Genomic DNA, 18,913 nt, shown 5'->3' with positions numbered 1-18,913 from the left:
ACAATTGATCTGTCCCTGAAAATACCTTCCACTATATACGTACATACATATATCTTTGATCATGTGCGTGTCTGGGATTTGTCATAAATTCCACGGAATTGATAAATCGTCTTCCGCAAAACAATATACAAAAAATAGTTCTTTGTTGGGCAGTTCGTGGTATCCAAATCCAAGGAATATACCCGATAAGCGAGCCACGATAAACCCAAGCCAGATATAGTATTTTGGTTATTTAATTAATTATAAAAAGAGATATAGCCATGGTCTCTCGCAGAAGCCATAAAAACCGCCAGGCCCCAACGTCCGGTCAACAGTTGTGGAAATACAATCAACATGAAATGTAAGTAACTTTAAAGGATTCGAAGGAACAAGTTTTATAAACTCTTGCATGTCCTTGCAGTCCTTAATCTGCTGCTCAGCATCTGCCTGATCTTCGCGATCTACGCCCCCTGGGCCATGGGCCAATTCTCCAGCCTATCGCCTCCGGATCCAACCCCGCCGACTGGATCTCCCTCGAGCGGTAGCTCCACTGCCCAGGAGGGACCTCCAGTTGCCTCCTCTACTCCGGCCGTTCCCTTGGAAAGCACAATATACCCCATCTACTAAATGGTGTTACAAAATTAAAGATTCCATTGGCAATTATACCTAGTTACACGTACTTTTTACTCTAAATTAAACGACTCGGGATACGGTAGTAAGGTGTGTTTGTTGTGTTTACTTCATACGGGTTATATAATGTCCAACATAAAACTAGGCGATGACATTCACATAAACTAGACACTAGACATAACTGCCCACCGGTGTGCATATGCTTGGGTCATATGTACGGGTGTGGTCAATAAAACAAACGGAGGTGTTCGATATTTAAGCACCGTGGCCAAAATTAGCTGGTTGCCACATTCCGCCGGAAGGAGCCGCGCACCTGCACTTGCAACTGCTCGCTGCTGCACTCGTCTCGGCCATACTGCAAGAATAAAGAAATTATTGTAGGTTTCACTCTTTCCAGATTAATCCGAGGGGCTTATACCTTGCAAAAGTTCTGCTCCAGAAGCTCCACGGCCGTTAAACGCTGCTTGGGATCGTGCTGCAAACAGTGGTCAATAAAGTCGTGTCCCTCTTGAGAGAGGCTCTCCGGAGCTTGCGGCTTCTCGCCCATGCCCACCTTGAACATGATCTGGAAATTGGAATCAAACTGGGCCCAAGGACGCTGTGGGTAAAGAAGGAAAAATACCGTGATTAACTCAACATTGTGAAATAGACTCTACAAGGGCAGACTAATCTTTCCCTTACGTAGCAGTGCTTATCTTTGAATCCAATCACTCACCTTGCCCGAGGCCATCTCCACCACCACGCAGCCCACCGACCAGATATCGGCTGCTCGGCCATGTCCGTCACTGTTCGTCTTGGTAAACACCTCCGGCGCCATGTAGGCCTGTGTGCCCACGTAGCCCTGCAGTTCCCCAGGCACCGTGGTGTGGGCCTGGATCTTTACCGCCGATCCAAAGTCACCCAGCTTCAGGCTGTTGCTGCCGTCGACCAGGAAGATGTTCGCAGTCTTGATGTCGCGATGCACGATTCCGTGCTTGTGGAGCTCGGCCACACCGGACAGTAGCTGGGCGGTAAACCGTCGGGCCAAGGCCTCCGGCAGACCTCCGGTTAACTCTACTAGCGATTCCAGAGTTCCCTCAGAGCACAGCTCCATGAAGATGAGCAACTCTTCGCGGTGCACCTCAATGCCGTAGTAACGCACCAGATTTTTATGCTTGATGCCTTCGAGAATCTTTAGCTCCTCGGCCACGTTCTTCAGGGCGCGCGTCTCTCCCGGCTGGATGGCGATCTCCTTCATGGCCATCAGCTCGCCCGAGTTGTTGTTAACAGCCGTATAGACCTTGCCGAACCGGCCCTGACCAATCTTGATTCCGCGATGCCACCTGAAGTTGACACTACGTGCCCTTATGTGCACCTTGTCGGTGGAGTTTAGGGCCTTCACTTGGCCTATGAGCCTGCGCTCCCGTAACCTCTCCTCCAGATCCAAGTCCAGACGGTTTACCGCATCTCTCACCCGTTCCTGCCGCAAAGCCAAGGGGGTACTCTCGATGCTGCCTTTTCCGGAAGAGGCCGGTGTGGGCGGCGTTTGGGGAACAAGTAATCGGAGCTCTCCGTTGGGACTTCTTTGACAGGGCGTGTCTACGTAGTCGGTGCTATCTATGGAGCTATAGGTGTTTCCAGACTGCTGAAGCATGTCCTCTTTTAAGCTAAACTGCGGGTGCAGAAGTTTGTTATACGGCGGCGACTGAAGTGGCGGTGTGTTTGGGTTCAGGACGACTCCCGCAGACATAGGAGTTCGGGTTGGTGTTCTCGAGCGTGAGGTGGCCGGTGAGGAGGTCTTTCTCGTGCGTGGCGAAGCTTTCTTTTTGGCCACCTTCTCCGGCTCCGAGGTGATGCCAATTACGTGCGATATACAGCGGTCCATTTGCTGTTTGAGCTCCTCGAACTGGTGCTCGTCCAGGTGCTGGGTGATCTGCGGATCGCAGGCAAGAATAAGGAACTCGAGGCCCTGGAAGGCCCAACGGGGACGCATGCCACGACCTCGTTCGCAGCGTTCCATCACGAAGTGCATCCACATCTTGGCATAGGAAATAATGCCCAGTGCCAGATCAACCGTGTAAGCACCGCTGTCCTTCTGGTCCATGATGCGCTGCTCGAACAACCGGATCACGTCCTTGTGGTACTCGAAACCAAACTTGTAACCCTGGTGCAGAATTTCGCGCGATCGCGACAACACCGCCAGCTTGTCCTGCTCATCGAGGTCTCGCATGTTGCTGAGGCAGCAGCGGTTTTGAACGCCAAGGATGATGGACGTCAGTTTGTTGCGCACCTCCAGGACATCGTGCTGTAAGAGTTTAAACGCCGCTTTTACATCCGAGCAGATGAAATCGTGTTGATGGTTGGCCACATCGTGCTCATAGTGCTCCCTATGGAAGTCCGTCGTCTCGACGTCCCGACAGAAGGTCTTGGCAAAGAACAGAACCTTGATGGAGCGCTCCCTTTCAACGGTTAGCAGCTGTTGGGTCTCCCGGCATATGGTCAGCAGTTGCCACTTGACCTCCTCGCTGTCATCGCTGTCAGCGGTGACCTCGATCTGCTTGTCCAGCTCCTCGGTTCTTTTGACCAGGCGCTCTGAGATATTTCGCAACAACTTGCTGATGATCCCACAGAACTTCTGCGAGGCCAGAGTGTGCATTCCGGTTATCATTGGACTGATTAGTTTCGTGAACATCCACTCCTTCTCCAGCACAGACTTCTGGTTTCCCTCGGGAACAGCCACCAGAACCAACTGATCGATATAGTCCAGATACAACTCGAACGTTTTCCTAACGGTGGCATCATAGTGATTCAAAATGCTAATGTAACTGCCCAGCTCCGCCTCATTCTCCACCAGGGCCGTGGTGATGTGACGCTGATAGCGCTCCCGATGAGTCAATGCCAGTGTCAGGCCCTCCCGCAGCTCCTTCATCAGCTGCTCCAGACTCAGGGGATTTGGTCGGACTGGTCGCGTTTCCAGGCGCATGCGCAGGAACTCGTGCATGAATTGCAAGGGAATGCCGCTCAGAAACACAAAGGTTGGAATGTAAGACGGCAAATTGATGGACTGCGCCTCCTCGCTCCAGTAGCCGTAGGTGCGCAGCTCCACAACCTGCTCGCGACTGATCTGCGGATCCAGCCGTGGCACATCCTCTTCAATTGACTCGGCATCCGATTCGGTGTCGAAGTCGTCGATTCCGGGCTTTTCCAGAGCAATGTGTGCCTTGTACAGAGCCACGTTGTGTAGCTTGTGGAGGAAGGCCAAGGACTTGGCCAGTCCTCGGCTCTTTAATACATTTTCGATGAACTTGCGGTACAGAGCGGATGACTGTTCTCCACTGCCGTCGTTGCTGCACGTGCCCAACGGCTCCACACTGAAGATGTTGATGTCATGCATGGAACCCTTGCGCAACTGCCCGTGCGAGCACTCGCTCGACAGCTGGCTAATCTCCGTGGAAGTGGATCTGCAAAGGAGAGTATTATTTACAGCTTAAGTTTGATTAGTTGAAGGACTCACTCATTGCTACTGGAGGTCTCTCCAGGCACATGCGTCTCATCGTTCAGCATAAACTGCACTTTGTGGCAGGCTGTTACGCTTCCGTTGCGGCAACCTTTGCGCGAAACTGATCCTGCAACGCTGGGCGGCTTGGAGGAGTCCATCGAGTTGACTGCCGAATCGTCGTTCTCCACACCTGAGGCAGACGAGTTGCCGCTGTCGGAGGCGATGTAGGATGAAGTGCAAACTGGCCAAGAAAACTTCTCATCCTGCAGCCTGGCCAGGATTTTGCCCAAAATACTGAGCTTGAGCTTGTTCTGCTTCGTAATATTGTACCAGAGGCACATGGACTTTATGCGCCCCACGAAGCTCTGCGACTTGTAGATGGGATGCAGTGCTCCCATGGCCTGAGAAGAGGGATACAGAGCCTCCGCTGCCTCCAACCGTGTCAGCATGCCCTCCACCTCGCGCAAAGCCAACTCCTGGTTGTCCATGCAGTCCTTGCAGTACAAGGACAAGCAGCCCTGGCACAGTTTGCTGGGCAGAGGAGCTGAAAAGATTTTGAGTTAGTATTTATCCCAAAAGGTGATCCTTCTAAAGACTTACAGCTGGCATTGGAATTGCTGTCGGAGTGAATTCCACTATCCAGGCTGATTAGGCTCGGCTCCCGACGATATCGTGGCTGGAACTTGTAGCTGATGATCTGAGTGAGCAGATCGGAGACACCCTGACGTGCCTCAAACAAATACTTGTCCTGCTGCTCGACAGTTCGATCAGCCTGCCAAGCCTGCAACTCCAGCCAGATGAGATCCTTGAGCTCCGTTTGCCAGGTGTGCTCCTCCTGGGAGGGCTTGGCATCCTGCCGGTCGACACTGCCTAGCTTGATCAGATTGGCGAACGTCTCATGGAAGTCCTTGCGTTTTCCCAGTCCAGCGGAGGCTCTCCCATCGGGCCTCAGCAAGCCTGCTGGCAGTTGGGCGGCAAAAGCCAGCGGAGGAGCAGAGGATCGGTAGCCAATGGGGCGCGACGACACGCAGCGATACCGATTACAGCTCTCCACCACCTTGGAGGCGATGCGCAGCGGGATGGGAGGCGCATTGTCCGAACTGAGAGGCATGATCTTATCCAGCGACTCGAGCGGATTGGCAGTCTCATGGAAGCTGTTGCCACGGGGCGGCGCCACGGCCGTCGTGGCCAGCGAATTCTTCATCTCCCTCTCCGAGTCGCGGAGAAGGGACTGCAACCGCTTGTCCGTCCGCTTGTTCTCCTCGTTTACGAACATTTCGTTGAGGAGAGCACAGTCCATGGTGTTGCGCCGCAGGACACGGGAGCGGGCCATCCTAGTCATGCCCTTCTTGGGGGTGCCACTGGCACTGGCCGGTAAGTCTGTGGAACTGAAAAGGCATTCATTAAAAGGCGTTTAATGCATTTTTGAAATCCGCAACAATTTCAACCGGCAATCAGTGATGACATCAGCCATAGAGATGGCACCTGTCGGGTAAAGCATATGGTGGCATATGGCAGTGGAGTACGTCTGCTTTCGTTACTAGTGCGGACCACGCACATAGCACGGACGCAAACCCTTATCACGACCATGCCATATATTATATGCCATATGGATTACACCTAATTGGAATCGGAATACTTACGCCGCCACATTGGCCACCTTCTGCTTGCGTTCCCAGTCGCGGTTTTTGATTTTGAGCCTAGTGCGGGGTGGCGTGGTGCCGAACGCCTCATAGTGGGCCGTCAGCTCATCCTCTGGCGGCATGTCCTCCTCGAGGGCCCCAATCCGGCCGGCCATCTGCAGCGGTCGCGTCGGCGTCTGCTTCACACGGTATTCCACTCTGCAAGGGGATGAATGTCATGGTTCAGAGTTTATTGGCAATAATCTAAAGCCCTGGGATTGCCCTAATTGTTTTGCTAATTGGGCCGGGGGACAAGTACTAACTAATCGTTGATAAGTAAGATAAATATAGTGACTACACTCGGGGGAATCAAACTGAAGTCGATGAGTAAAACCCTTCACACATAATATGATATGGTATAAGCTTCTCTAGATCTCTGAGAAAGTGAGTATTTTTAAATAAAAACACTTATCTTTCAGGAAGAGTTTTTAGAATAATAAAATTCTAAGCCCTTTTTAAAGGTAACCCATTTAATGTTAGTGCATCACACAAACCTCAATAGGGTGGTAATTGGGGGAGGTATGGGTAAGGCTGGTAGGTAGGAGTTTTATCTTATCACACTGGTGCTGCTGCTGCTGCAGACAGGTCGCTTGTCACGCCTGTGATTATGCTTTAATTTGAGTGTTGGTTTGATTTATTCTTCAGCAACAAAAAACTGCCGATATCGAGGGTTTCAATTGTTTAGCAAATCGTACCACATTCTTTCATCAGCCCCAATAACCCTTCCATCGATACTCACTTTTTCCGACGCATTGTGCTTGAAGAGCCGGCTTCACGATTTCAGATGCACAATTTTCCCCAAATCTCAAAAGTCACAACAAGAAATCAAGAGCACTCTAAAAGCTGTGAACTCTCTGCCTCAACTTGTTGATAGTCGGCTTTAAAATTTGTGTTCTATCGCCTCGATCCAGCTCTCCGGTGGGTGCGAGAGTGGGTTCGCAGATTGTGAATCGGAGTCCCCCCTCCGCCAATTTATGTACATCTAATTGCACGGCACAACACTCGAGGGAACTCTCGGGTAAAAACAAATGAAAAACGAAAATAAAAAACAATTCACCGATCAGAGAGTAAATAAAAAAAAAAAGGAAAAGCGACAGCTCACAATTACAGAGCTGGTGGAGAGAACTTTAGACGGGGGAACCAGCGAACGATGACTGGTCCCCGGGTCCCCTTCTGATCCGGTAATATATATACGTATGTATTTACTGCTGGGGGGGGGTTTATTTAAGCACTATCTTCCGCAGTTCGGGATTTATCACAAATGGCAGCCGCAATTCGCACGCCGAACCCTTTCGAATTTCATAACGCTGCCGCAGTCAATTTATTAGCACTTTTAACAAGAATGTTCCCCATCTATTCCACCGAGGCGTATACTATATGGATCCGCGAATAAACTCTATATGCGAGTATATGTGTCCCTCCGCCAGCGACGACCACGACGCGGTGTCGGCCCCAAAACGACTGCTCCACCGCCGAGAACTCAACTTAGCGCGCAAATGTCGAGTGTCCGACGCATCCGATTGTTTCCCAGTGGTGACTATTTGGCTTTTTTTTATAAATAGTAATTATATACAACAAATTATATATACCAATTTAATTATAGATTAGAATTGCGCTTAGAAACTAAAAAAAAAGTAACTAGCTTAGTTTTTTTTTAGGCAAGGTCAGGCTGTAGTTTATTTTTTGTAACGATGATCTGGCATATTTTCTCTTAGCCAGAGCCACCACTATTGATTATAGCCAACAGCGAAGAGCAACTAGTGGGTGGCCCCCGCAGAGAGACCCCCAGAGAGAGAGCAAGCGGCTGTGGAACGCAAGTTGGTGGCTTGTTGAATTAAAGAGCAATCTGATCGCTTGTGGGCGCCATCGCGTTTGTTTGTGGTTTGTAATTGGCATCGACTCGGGACTATTTGTTATTAATTTATTGAATTTTATTATGTACGCGCTCGTTAGCTAATTAGCTGTGTTTACACAAACAGCGTGAGGTGGTGGGAGCCTCAGTATGTGCGCCAGCTGGCAAAAGTTTTCTTTTTGCAAATCGAAGGAATCGATACGAAGGCAGAAAATCAAATCAGTCAATCAAACTTCAGGCAGAGTCTATCAATATTAATGGGTATACACCCAAAATGGCATTTCTAGCGAGAAGTCACGTGAGCAACGGTGCGTATACTTGATATGCATACGGTGGTTTCGTTTACATATTACACATACGCCCCGTGGACACCATTGAGAGACACAATAGACGTCTTTGGATGAGTCATCTCGATCGTTTTCCCCCACTGACCGATAACGTTGTTTTTTTTATGGTTACCCAGCTGACGTTGGTGAGATATGCAGGCAAATAGGGAATAAGATTCCGTTTATTTATAGAATTATTCCACAAACTACATGTTTCTTGTACATTTTTCAAATAATATTTTGGAAAGCATTCCCTTGTCTAAACATTGTATTTCAAAATTGGTGCATACATAGGTAGTACCTATTCGTAAATCTAAAATTATTGTTAATGGCGGCGGCACGTGTATGGCAGGCCTGTATGTGAGTGTGGTGGTGGTACGTAATGCGGAAATGTTTTCGGCTATGTACTTGCCATAATTATGCTTATCAAACAGACGAAAACCAACTGATTGTATCGCACGCATGTGGGAGCGAGTGGGGTGTTCGCTGTGGGGAGACACCTGCAAGTTCAAGTACGAGTGTTGCAAGAGAGCGATCTACTGTTATTCTCTTTTAGATCGCGAGGGGAGACCTTCGCTATTGGAATTCCATTCATTTGGTGACTCGGTGACAAAATATATAAAATAACCCAAAACAAAGCTCTGGAAACTCGCAAAGAAAGCGAATTCGATTTCAAAGCAGAATTGTCCGGCTCGCATAACGAAAGAGGTTACAAAGCAGAGTGGGCAAGCGCACGTATTAAACGCGTTTTAACTTCCAGTGGCTGTCCCCACCGCCTTACCTGGGAGGCTTACCCCCCCTCCAAAAAAAACAGGTATGCGAACAGCCAAGAGGGAGATAAAGATGAAGAGAGAGAGCAGCAGCAGCACCAGCACCAGCAGACACATTAATTTCACCTAATTTCAATAGGAACAAACAGGTGCCAGGCTGCCTCAGATTTATATCTGCAGCGATTTTCATGCCAACATGCGACACATTCGTTTTTCGTGCGAATCCATCGATGCCTCAACAGGAAAAACAAATCAAACTAAATACAAAAAAAAAGGAAAAAATTCGTATATGTATGAATAAGCCACCGGGCCAAGAACAAACTGAAAAGGTGAGCGTATCTTCTAGTGTGTTTGTGTGTATCTTATCAGGCCACCGCCAAGCGTTATCAGCAAATATCTTGGAAGACTCCATGCCACGATAAATGTTTTGCACACGAAAAAAAAAAGATGATCAATTATTCAGTTTTAAAACCAATCATTAAGAATTTAAATCTTAAACAGAGTTCCTTAAACCTATTTCATAAGAGTTGAAAGTCTTGTGCAACTTTTGGTATAAAAACATGAAATTCATCCGCGAGATACAACCCTTTTTCCGTGTGTATGCCATGCCGTGTGTGCATATTTGTAATTGCGCTGTACACAAAGTGTTCAGTTTCAATTTCGGCCAGAATTGACTTTTTTGTGGCTGTCTTGCAGTTTGCAAAATTCTCGGGTTCATCGAGCCACAAAAAAAAACACGTTGTTTACGTTTTAACAATTAAAATCTGGTGAAATGCAAGCGTCCAAGCCAGCCAGCCAGCCAGCAAAACTGAGCAAGTTGTTACGTGAGTGGAGTCTTGGTCGATTTCGATGGGAAAACCCGGTGTTCCGGCTTACCTTGCCACATCCTCGTCCACGCTCTTCTCCCGCCGCAGTCGTATGGGCGGCACGGGGGGCGGGCCCGTATCTGGTGGTGCTCCCTCGTTGCCATTGCCATCCTCCTCCGCCTTCGCCTTCGCCTCCGCCCCGTTTGGGGCCGGCGTTTTTTGCTGGAGCTGCAGGGTTTGCTGGAGCGCCAGGTAATCAATTGTGCGAACTCTTCGGCGATTGTTTGACATATTCGCGAAATATATCTTTTCTTTTTTATTATTATTCTTGGAATTCTACGCTCGGGCACGCACACAATCCCACATTCTTCACACACCAACACCAACACACACACACTTTTTAGCACGCGCTGCGACGATAATCAGATTTATTTTAATTTAACTTTCACGGCGAGCAGACGACATAACGCGCAGCTCGTTGCTCCGTAGCTGGATCCAGGTAAACTACGGATACCAGCTGACTGCAAAGCTCAAGTGCTGGAAAGCACAAAATGTATCTCAACAGCTGACAAAGTGGTGTTAGGAACCACCAAAAAGATACTTTTTTCCAGATACTCTTGGGAGGGCTTTTCAAAAATGTGTTATGTTTGCATTTACATACATATTTAATCTTTTTAATTTATAACACTAACTTTTTATTAGTCATTACTAGTACGAGAGAACGAGGTCAGCATCTGAACTGATAAGGGCACTTTTTTGGAAATTTTATTTATTTAGTAACAAACTCTAGCCTGTGTACAAAAGCAACGTTTACGGATAATAGAAACACTCACTTGCCCAGGGCAATTATTAAACAAGAGTTAAGAACTACAGTAACTATTTGGGATTGGGCCTTAACAAAAACGAAAAAAATTGAACTATTATATCGACAAGCCTAGAAAAAATTCCTGAATATGCGGACAACGGCCTGAACCCAGCGAGGCACTGGTCGCAGGACAATCTCCCGTTCCGCCGTCTGCGCCAGGTCGTACAACCGGTCTGCCTCGGCCTGCAGCCGCTGGCTCAGATCCTTGTTAGCCGTCACCAGGCATACCTGGGTCTCCAGATCTCGATTGACAGACCGCTCGCCAAAGTTCGAGGAGCCAATCAGAGTGAGGTTTGGAAGCCGCGCCTCGGGGAGGTAGTACCACAAGCCTTTGGCGTGGTATGTCCAGCCGGGTTTTTCGTACTCGAAGAAGTTGACGCGGTGATTCTGTTGCCGGCGCACCAAACTCTCGTAAAAGCTCTTGGCTATCAAGGTGTAGGCTGCCGGAATGCCTCCAGCTACTCCCTTGGCGCCCTGGAAACCGTTCGCCTGGGGAAGAAGAGGATTAATTTAGCATAAGGGGAGTGAAGCATGGAAAACTTACATTTGGGTGAGCCATCAGGATGCTGCATTGTGCCAGACACTTGTGCGTTATGGTGTCCATATACTCCTGCGTCAGATTGAAGTAACCCGTGGCCAGCTTGAGCCTTGATCCTGCCACGCAATTGGAGAGCAATCGTTTCGTCACCACGCTGTCGTGATGTATTCCTATTTGCCCCATCTCCAGCAGCGGAAACACCCATGTATCTGCCTGTGGATTTTGCTCTCTGACACGCGCTTGTCGCTGAAAGGTCTCTTGCACAAAGTCCGCAATGCGTTGCTTGGCCAACTGAATAAACTGATCTTTGGTACCCTCGTACGGCAGTATTTTCCAGTTTCGGTGCAGCCCTTCGCTGGAATCTGGCGCAACCGCCAAACTAAATTCCTGCACTCTCTCTATAAACTGGGCATAAAAATCGGCCAACGGCTTGTCCTCGATGAGTATGTAGCGATCCTGGCGGTTGGTAAAGTAATCGTTGGACAGATTCGCTCCGGATATAATCACCGCATCGTCGAAGAGGTAAACCTTCATGTGCTGCAGCCCGAAGAGCTCGTTCCAACGAGGAGGCGCCAGCCGTTTCGTCATGCCACGCAAATCAGGAGTGTGGTAGAGGGAGAGTTGCACCTGGCTGGCAAAGTCGCGCACTAAAGGCAGTAGCATTGTCTTGGAGTTGTGGGCTCCACGAGTCCCACGGGTGAAATCCAAGAGCACATTGAGCCTCAAGGAGGATTCAGACTTCAGACTATGACGCAACTTTTGCACCATCGCGTTTTCCAACTGACCGGTTCCCAAGTAGAGACTGGCCAAGACGATCCGGCGCTTGGCGTGGGCTATGCGCTGGACCAGAGTATCGTAGAATTGTTGAGGCTCATGGATGACTCTGATCTGGTCGCCGCGCAGCGGGAAGCACGGAGCAAGATTGTGTAACCACGTGAGGCTCTCCAGGGCGGGTGCTCCACTGAATCCGTTGGCCAACAAGCTAGGAGCCTGCTGCAAGCATCCGAGGAAATCACCGTGGGTGGCCGGAGCCAGCTCCTGGCTGAACCATCGACGTAGATAGAACATTATGTAGTGCGGCAGGAGGCGTCGTTTGGCGGTTTAACTACGAACGGTGATGGGGGCCTGTAGGACTCTTGCGCATTGTTCACTGTCGGCTAAACGTTATCTGGTGTTCGCTTCCATTCATCAGACGCGAGTTTTAGGGCTCAAAACTTGGGATTTCAGCACGTAAATATTTCCGGGCTACACCAGGTGGGAGTGTTGCAAAGCGTGCTTGGTTCTGGTTGTCGTGTTGGTAAATGGTTTTTGAGCCGAACATATGATTTCAAACGGGCCACAGAAGCCCCTAAATTTGAAAAATAATGTAAATAAAAGTTATTTTTTATTATTAGTCTGTAAATATATAAATGAATATTAAAAACAACGTTTTTAAATAACAACTTCCTTTACAAAATTACTATAAGAAACTGGGCTACAGTAACTATAATTGTAAAGTTTTCCGTCTAATTATATTAAAGCAAATATTACCCGTTATGTAATAATCAGCTTTATCAAAAGTTAATACAGTTAATTGAAAAATTTTTAAATTCCATTAACAAATGCTTTTATTTTCAGTCTGAAGTGCAGCCTTTACTCACTAACCGGTAACGCAATTACGAACCGGATAAATGGATAACGGATAAGGTTTGCGAACTAGTTCGGAGCCAGTTCCGAAAAACAAAAAATCAGCAAAAAAACAAAAAAGAGAGATTTTTCGGATTAAGAAACGAAAAAATTATTAGTCAATTGATAAAAACTCGTTCTTACAATTGAGGAGCAACGCCAGCGACAGCGATAGCCTCCAGACACTAGCAGTCCAGTCCACTTCAGTCCAGTTCGAGCAGAAAAGCCAAGTCAAAGAGCGCAGTCTGCCAACAGAGAGAATCACAGGAACGGGTAACGAGGAACTCGGCAGCAAGATGTCCTGGACGGAGAAAGTGGACCCGGAGCTGATCTTCACCAAGCAGGAGCGCATCGGCAAAGGCTCCTTCGGCGAGGTGTTCAAGGGCATCGACAACCGCACCCAGCAGGTGGTGGCCATCAAGATAATCGACCTGGAGGAGGCCGAGGATGAGATCGACGACATCCAGCAAGAGATCATGGTGCTGTCGCAGTGCGACTCACCATACGTGACCAAGTATTATGGCAGTTTTCTGAAAGGCACCAAGCTATGGATCATCATGGAGTACTTGGGTGGAGGCTCTGCCCTCGATTTGATGAAGGCCGGCTCCTTTGAGGAGATGCACATCGGAATCATATTGCGGGAGGTGCTCAAGGGCCTGGACTACCTGCACTCCGAGCGTAAGCTGCATCGCGACATTAAGGCGGCCAATGTCCTGCTCAGCGAGCAGGGCGACGTCAAGCTGGCCGATTTTGGTGTTGCTGGACAATTGACCAACACTACGTCGAAGCGAAACACGTTTGTGGGCACGCCCTTCTGGATGGCACCGGAGGTTATTAAACAATCGCAGTACGACTCCAAGGCGGACATCTGGTCGCTGGGTATAACGGCCATCGAGCTGGCGAAGGGAGAGCCACCCAACTCGGAGCTGCACCCTATGCGCGTACTCTTCCTAATTCCGAAGAACAATCCGCCACAGCTGACGGGAAATTATACCAAGTCTTTTAAGGACTTTGTCGAGGCATGCCTTAACAAGGACCCGGAGAACAGGCCCACAGCTAAGGAACTGCTCAAGTATCCGTTTATCAAAAAGGCCAAGAAAAACGCCTACTTGATTGATCTGATCGATCGCTTCAAGAAGTGGAAGCTGTCCAAGGGTGACGAGAGCGAGACGGAGTCGGAGAACTCCGATTCAGATTCCGATGCCAAGCAGGGTGGTAGCAGCCAGGACGAGCCCTGGATTATGACTGTCAAGGGACTGCACATCAACAGCGCTCCGCGGGCGGGCGTTAATAGCTTCCAGCTCCAGGAGCACGAGCTCACCATGCAGAAGCTAATGCAGACCACACACTCGCCAGCCGGCACATCCGTGATGGCCTCTTCCTCCACCGTCGCCTCGGCTGCCGTTGTTTCGCCAGCCTCAGCCGCTTCCGTGGCTGTGATCACAGCCAACGAGGCATCTACATCCGCATCCGCCCAGCCTCCGAACCACAACCACATTATCAACAATAACAACAATATTAGCCACAGCAACTTGAGCAACAAGCACGCTACCACCACCATGCTGAACGCAGCTCCTCCGCCAAGCGATCTGCAGGCAAAACGCTCCAGCTCCAAACCGGAACTACGCCAATCGCGCTCCGCCGCTGCCTTGGATCAAATGGAGGACCGACGCGCCTCCCTACAGGCTCCGATTTCCAATCTGTCTTCGGCTGAGCAGCAGCAGCGCCGCAGCAGCCAACGCGAATCATTCCAGGCAATAAACGCTGCTACCAGCAGCCATAACAGCATCAACAACGACGAGCCACATGTGACCACCAATCATACTAAGACTGGAACGGGTCAACGTCTTGTGCAGACCAACAGCGCCTGTCTGAACAACTTCCTATTCCCCGTGCTGACCGACATCCAACGAAAGTACTCTTCCAGCGCGGCAGGACCTGGTGGCGCCGGGCGTAACCTTGGTGTGGGCAGCGACATCGGTGACCTGAAGTCCGTATTCGAACTAGCCGAACGCTCCAGTCCTGGAGTGAGCGACCTCTTCATGAAGGAACTGATCCACATGCTAGTGCCGGGCTACTCGGAGACGCGCATTAACACGATCATTGACCGCGCCATACGCAACCGAAAGTAGAGGCGGTAGTGGCCAGCCGCAACTAAATTCGATTCCAATCAACCAATCTTACTATATACACTACACTTTATCTAACGAGAAAAGCAGCTGAGAGAGCAGAGACACCGGGACACCGGAGATACTGAAACCGAAACATATTCCGACATTCAGTGGCCAACGAAGAAGCGGGAGCGATGTACATGTATTTCAATTGAACAGTTATTTAAGCATACAATATGTATTCGTTTGTTTATCTGCAATATTAATCTAATGTAAAACATATATAACTTCAGAATAAAAATCACACAAAACATAATTTGAATTTACCGGGTGATGGGCAGCACTGTCCAAAGATATGGGTCACACCGACACCAGGTTTTAAAATTAACAGAAATTAAATATTGATTAAATTCAAAGAAAAAAAGATACAAACACTCGGATATTTGTAACATATATTTTTATTTTATTATTTATACAGACTATATACTTTTATTTTTAAAATTTCATTAGAATATTTTCGCAGCATAGTTTGGCGCTCAGACTACGGTCACACTAATGGCAACTCGGCCATGTTTTACAGCGATTTAATTAATTTCTTTTTTGATATTCTAAATTAAATCCAACTTATTTAATCCAACTATCTAATGCCCTCTAACCATGTCTCAGGCACTGGTAAACGAAGAAACATTGGAAAACCTGACCTTTCAACGCTCCAAGAAATGGGCGAGCCACTTAAAGGTGAGTACCCAAACAGTTATTTCCATTGGCGTCTTCTATTAATTGTGAATGCCTCAGCATCTGGAAAGTATAGATGACGGCGAGGAACTGGACGCGTCGGACTTCGAGGATCTGTTCCAGGATGAAGGGGAGGATCCGGGGTCTAACGATTCGGAAGCAGAAGCGGTAGAGGATAATAACGATCCGGAAGCCAATGTGGACATTGGCAACATCCATAATGTCACCGCCAATATGAGCGCCGCGGAGTTGACTCTCATGTTGTGCGCCGGTGAGAACAACGAAGCCAAGGCCGAAATGGAGGAAATTCTCAACCAGACCATTCCCATCGTTCAGGAGCACAAACGCAAGTGGAAGGAGGCAGGGCTAGACCGCATCCTGGACACCTTTGACGAGAATCAAATTGAAAAGCACGTAGGAGAGTGGATGCAACGCCACAACAGCGTCTACATTAAGGCCACCGAACAGAAGAGAGAATCTATACCTCTGAAATACCATCGATACCCATATGAACGGAAGCCGCGATGGAGTGATCACGACCAAAGTGACAACGAGTCGTTGCATTCGATCGATACCGCACGTTATATACGTCAGAGCCGTCGTTGTATGACCAACAAGCTGCCCAATCTGACCACCATCAAAATGTACCGAAAACATTCCCATAAGCGGGACGAGCTGAGGGCCAAGTACGCTTATGATGACGAGCAGGAGCACCGCCACCACATGCAAACCCTGCTGCACCGACGTCGCGAGAAAAAGCGCCACCTGGCCTACCTGACGTCCAGCCCGAGACACTGCCGCCTCTCGGTCACTGTTGGCGGACACCACTCTCGGCGAAAGCATCTGAGCAAGCGCCGCGCCGACTCCTCATTATTTGATTCCTCTTCTAGTGACGAAGACGACCACTCCTTTGGTGGCTGCGACTGTCGCAATTGCCGCAGACAATATGCTTTGTCCAGGAGCAGCTATCAGTGCTGTTCCTATAGAGGACTCAGGGAGGAATACATGCATTCTGCTTCACGCTCTTTTCACCACATGCGTCACTACCATCGCCAGGAGCTGGACATACGGCCGCGCGTGCGCGAGAACGAATGCAGTTGCTGCAACAGCGACCGGCTATGTTCCCAAGCTGTGCACATTGCCAACAGTTCCACCGAGGAATGGGTTGTGGAGAACAATAGTCCGGTGGAGTTGCCGCCGCACCAGACGCCAAGTAAGTGTCGCAAGTTAGTGGCTGTTGAAAGGACTACTCCACAATCGGTTCGATACCGCGGTCATCTGCCTCATTCATCCAAATCTAAAGTTACGCCAAGTTCTAAGCTCCAAGTTCAATTGAATTATAAAGAACGAATATCATCTGAGGGCGATTCTTCTGATTCGAATGTCGCTCGATCTAAGAAACCGATTTTCGAAGCAGATAAAAAATCGAAAATTTTAACCACTCCAAAAAGTTGCTTGAAATCATCACAAAAGTCGTCCTCAACGACGAAGAGAACCACCAAGCAAAAGACGACAAAAACCTTACCCAAAATAGCTGAAGAAGAGGTTATTGCCGATGCAACGCCCAGAAAAAGAGACTCCAGTGGGCAGCCGACTTCTAAGAAAGGGGAAGCCTTATCGAATAATGACTCAACCGATGTATTCGAAACCCTTGAACAAAGGAGTCTTTCAGAGTCTAAGCATATTTCCTCTAAAAGATCGTCAACAATTTTAGAATCAGGGGAAAAGAGTTCAGGCAGTATTTCCTTACGCATTCCCGTTGATGTGTCTCATATTAAACCCCTAAAAATGGAAGAACATGATAAGACTTTGGCCTACGAGAATGAAATCCAGAGGAGAGGAAGGCCGAAAAAAGAAAAGAAGGAGACCGATACAACTGCAGAGCGGGAAAGATCTCTAACCAATGAAGACTTGACCTCCGAGAATAAAGTAGAGAGAAGAGGAAGGCCGAAAAAAGAAAAGAAGGAGACCAATACAACTGCCGAGCGGGAAAGATCTGTAACCAATGAAGACTCTGAAGAGTCATCAGAAGGTCCTGTCTTGGGACGAAGGCGATTAGTCAGTTTTTCAGAATCTCGTGGAAGGCCATCTAGGAAAGCCCGGAAAGAAAAAGAATTGGAGACAGAAGAAAATCTAAATAAAGAAAGGAAAGTTAAAACAAAGACTAAGGAACCTGAAGAGGGTAAAAAACCCAAGACAAATTCAAAATTGTCCAAGAAGTCTAATCCGGCAGAAGCGAAGTTGCCGAAAAAGTCGAATCCGGTAGAATCTAAACCCAAATCGACAACGAAAGGGAAAGAGAGTACCAGACCCCCCCGAAAGGAAGCCACAACGAACATAAGTCCGGACTCTCAGTCGAATAAACACAAGGAGAACAATTTGAACGAATTATCCGATTCCGATGAGGATCTAAAGAAAGCCCTCCTTTTGTCAAAGAAAACATACCAGGAGGAACAGTTACAGCGCATCGGCACAAAAAATCAAGCATCTCAGTCGCCGGTGGAGCAGTCGCAGGGGTCCTTCAACAACCAGAGCGTGGCCTGCAATTCTACAGCTCTGGCAAACGACACAGCCTGCAAACGTGTTCTGCCCAAGAAGCGAGGCCCGAAAACAGTTGCTTCTGTGACCAGCTCGGAGCAGACTTCGATCATCGACCTGGACAGCACGCAGGATAGTCTGGATAAAAAGGAACTAGCGACAAACGGCGAAGCAGATTGCACGGCTGTGACCTCCACCACTGCTGAACTGAAGACCCCGCCGCCACTAAAGATCACCAAGCAAGGCATCTTGCTGCACAGCCCCACGAGCGAGGCAAGCTCCGGCGGTGCCTACACTCTGACCGAGCAGGGACTCGGCCGGATTATTGGCGAGCGCTTGGCTAGCAAGTACATCAAGTATCACATTGGCAGCAAGAGCTTCGATAGCAGCCACTCGGTTTATTACAAGCCCACTCCGAAGATGACCGCCGTCATCAGAGCCCAAAACGATCCCCAGACAATGTCCAACATCGAGCTCGATTGCAGTTCCAGTGACAGCGATGATGACATATTCGAAAACATCGAGCGATATGGATTGGTTTACAGTGTTCTGGAGAAGAACTAGTTAGGCTCTGTGTCAGATACAGGATTCTATCCTTTAAGTTGAATAATAATTTCGTTTGTATTTTTGAGTTTTGGTTTATTTCACGTAAATTCCATGTCGATAGTGATAATAGAAAAACATAATCGTTTCAAAACATTTCGTAATCACCATAAATTTGTATGCTTAAGTATTCAATAATTGTTTAAGAGATTTATTCGCATTGTAATTGAAATTCTTCTGGTGTGTCAAAGTGGTGTTTAAGTTCTCATTTCTCTGCCTCTGCATATGTCCATATTAGTTTATCCAAAATTTCGTATTGGCTATTGTTAAATTTATCGTATATTCGAAAATATCAAGCGATATGGATTGGTTCTGGAGAAGAACTAGTTAGGCTC

At 48.4% G+C, this 18,913-nt stretch overlaps 5 protein-coding genes across 7 annotated transcripts; 3 read left to right on the top strand and 2 right to left on the bottom strand.

Moving 5' to 3' along the window:
• The first annotated feature begins 247 nt into the window (after window positions 1–247).
• LOC108129533 (uncharacterized) lies at window positions 248–648 on the top strand. The gene is made up of 2 exons (XM_017247553.2): window positions 248–340; window positions 401–648. Exons 1-2 carry the CDS (start codon window positions 334–336, stop codon window positions 604–606), a joined length of 213 nt encoding a protein of 70 aa, XP_017103042.2. The 5' UTR covers window positions 248–333; the 3' UTR covers window positions 607–648.
• A 39-nt stretch (window positions 649–687) lies between these two features.
• Mekk1 (mitogen-activated protein kinase kinase kinase 4) lies at window positions 688–10,041 on the bottom strand. Of its 3 annotated transcripts, XM_017247548.3 has the most exons (8): window positions 6,976–7,237; window positions 6,509–6,780; window positions 5,731–5,928; window positions 4,688–5,475; window positions 4,103–4,631; window positions 1,325–4,049; window positions 1,028–1,207; window positions 688–964 (listed from the first exon to the last, which is right to left on the bottom strand). In XM_017247548.3, the coding sequence occupies exons 2-8, from the start codon at window positions 6,520–6,522 to the stop codon at window positions 884–886; spliced, it is 4,515 nt and encodes a 1,504-aa protein (XP_017103037.2). In that variant the 5' UTR covers window positions 6,523–6,780; window positions 6,976–7,237; the 3' UTR covers window positions 688–883. The 3 variants fall into 3 exon arrangements, with proteins under 3 accessions (XP_017103037.2, XP_017103036.2, XP_043067877.1); XM_017247547.3 differs by lacking the exons at window positions 6,509–6,780; window positions 6,976–7,237 and adding an exon at window positions 9,594–10,041; XM_043211942.2 differs by having other exon boundaries at window positions 6,509–7,237.
• Window positions 10,042–10,270: 229 nt separating this feature from the next.
• PGS1 (Phosphatidylglycerophosphate synthase 1) lies at window positions 10,271–12,236 on the bottom strand. The gene is made up of 2 exons (XM_017247550.3): window positions 10,933–12,236; window positions 10,271–10,877 (listed from the first exon to the last, which is right to left on the bottom strand). Exons 1-2 carry the CDS (start codon window positions 11,992–11,994, stop codon window positions 10,458–10,460), a joined length of 1,482 nt encoding a protein of 493 aa, XP_017103039.1. The 5' UTR covers window positions 11,995–12,236; the 3' UTR covers window positions 10,271–10,457.
• Window positions 12,237–12,602: 366 nt separating this feature from the next.
• On the top strand, window positions 12,603–15,018 carry GckIII (Germinal centre kinase III). The gene has a single exon (XM_017248336.3). The coding sequence runs from the start codon at window positions 12,888–12,890 to the stop codon at window positions 14,721–14,723; it is 1,836 nt and encodes a 611-aa protein (XP_017103825.1). The 5' UTR covers window positions 12,603–12,887; the 3' UTR covers window positions 14,724–15,018.
• A 238-nt stretch (window positions 15,019–15,256) lies between these two features.
• cal1 (chromosome alignment defect 1) lies at window positions 15,257–18,863 on the top strand. Its single transcript, XM_070281620.1, has 2 exons — window positions 15,257–15,440; window positions 15,498–18,863. Exons 1-2 carry the CDS (start codon window positions 15,360–15,362, stop codon window positions 18,537–18,539), a joined length of 3,123 nt encoding a protein of 1,040 aa, XP_070137721.1. The 5' UTR covers window positions 15,257–15,359; the 3' UTR covers window positions 18,540–18,863.
• Window positions 18,864–18,913: the final 50 nt, after the last annotated feature.

The sequence above is a fragment of the Drosophila bipectinata genome, chromosome 3R (genome assembly GCF_030179905.1).
Source record: "Drosophila bipectinata strain 14024-0381.07 chromosome 3R, DbipHiC1v2, whole genome shotgun sequence".
In the NCBI taxonomy this organism is placed as follows: Eukaryota; Metazoa; Arthropoda; class Insecta; order Diptera; family Drosophilidae; genus Drosophila; species Drosophila bipectinata.
Note: the sequence above shows the minus strand (reverse complement) of the source record. Positions and strands in the feature narration are given on the sequence as shown.

Coding starts and splice junctions, on each gene's coding strand:
- Mekk1 (XM_017247547.3), bottom strand. CDS start 9,814: ATGTCAAACAATCGCCGAAGAGTTCGCACAATTGATTACCTGGCGCTC. Junction 5,476..5,730: donor AAGGTGGCCAATGTGGCGGC/GTAAGTATTCCG, acceptor ATGCCTTTTCAG/TTCCACAGACTTACCGGCCA. Junction 1,208..1,324: donor TGGAGATGGCCTCGGGCAAG/GTGAGTGATTGG, acceptor CTTTACCCACAG/CGTCCTTGGGCCCAGTTTGA.
- cal1 (XM_070281620.1), top strand. CDS start 15,360: ATGTCTCAGGCACTGGTAAACGAAGAAACATTGGAAAACCTGACCTTT. Junction 15,441..15,497: donor AATGGGCGAGCCACTTAAAG/GTGAGTACCCAA, acceptor TGAATGCCTCAG/CATCTGGAAAGTATAGATGA.
- PGS1 (XM_017247550.3), bottom strand. CDS start 11,994: ATGTTCTATCTACGTCGATGGTTCAGCCAGGAGCTGGCTCCGGCCACC. Junction 10,878..10,932: donor TCCTGATGGCTCACCCAAAT/GTAAGTTTTCCA, acceptor CTTCTTCCCCAG/GCGAACGGTTTCCAGGGCGC.
- GckIII (XM_017248336.3), top strand. CDS start 12,888: ATGTCCTGGACGGAGAAAGTGGACCCGGAGCTGATCTTCACCAAGCAG.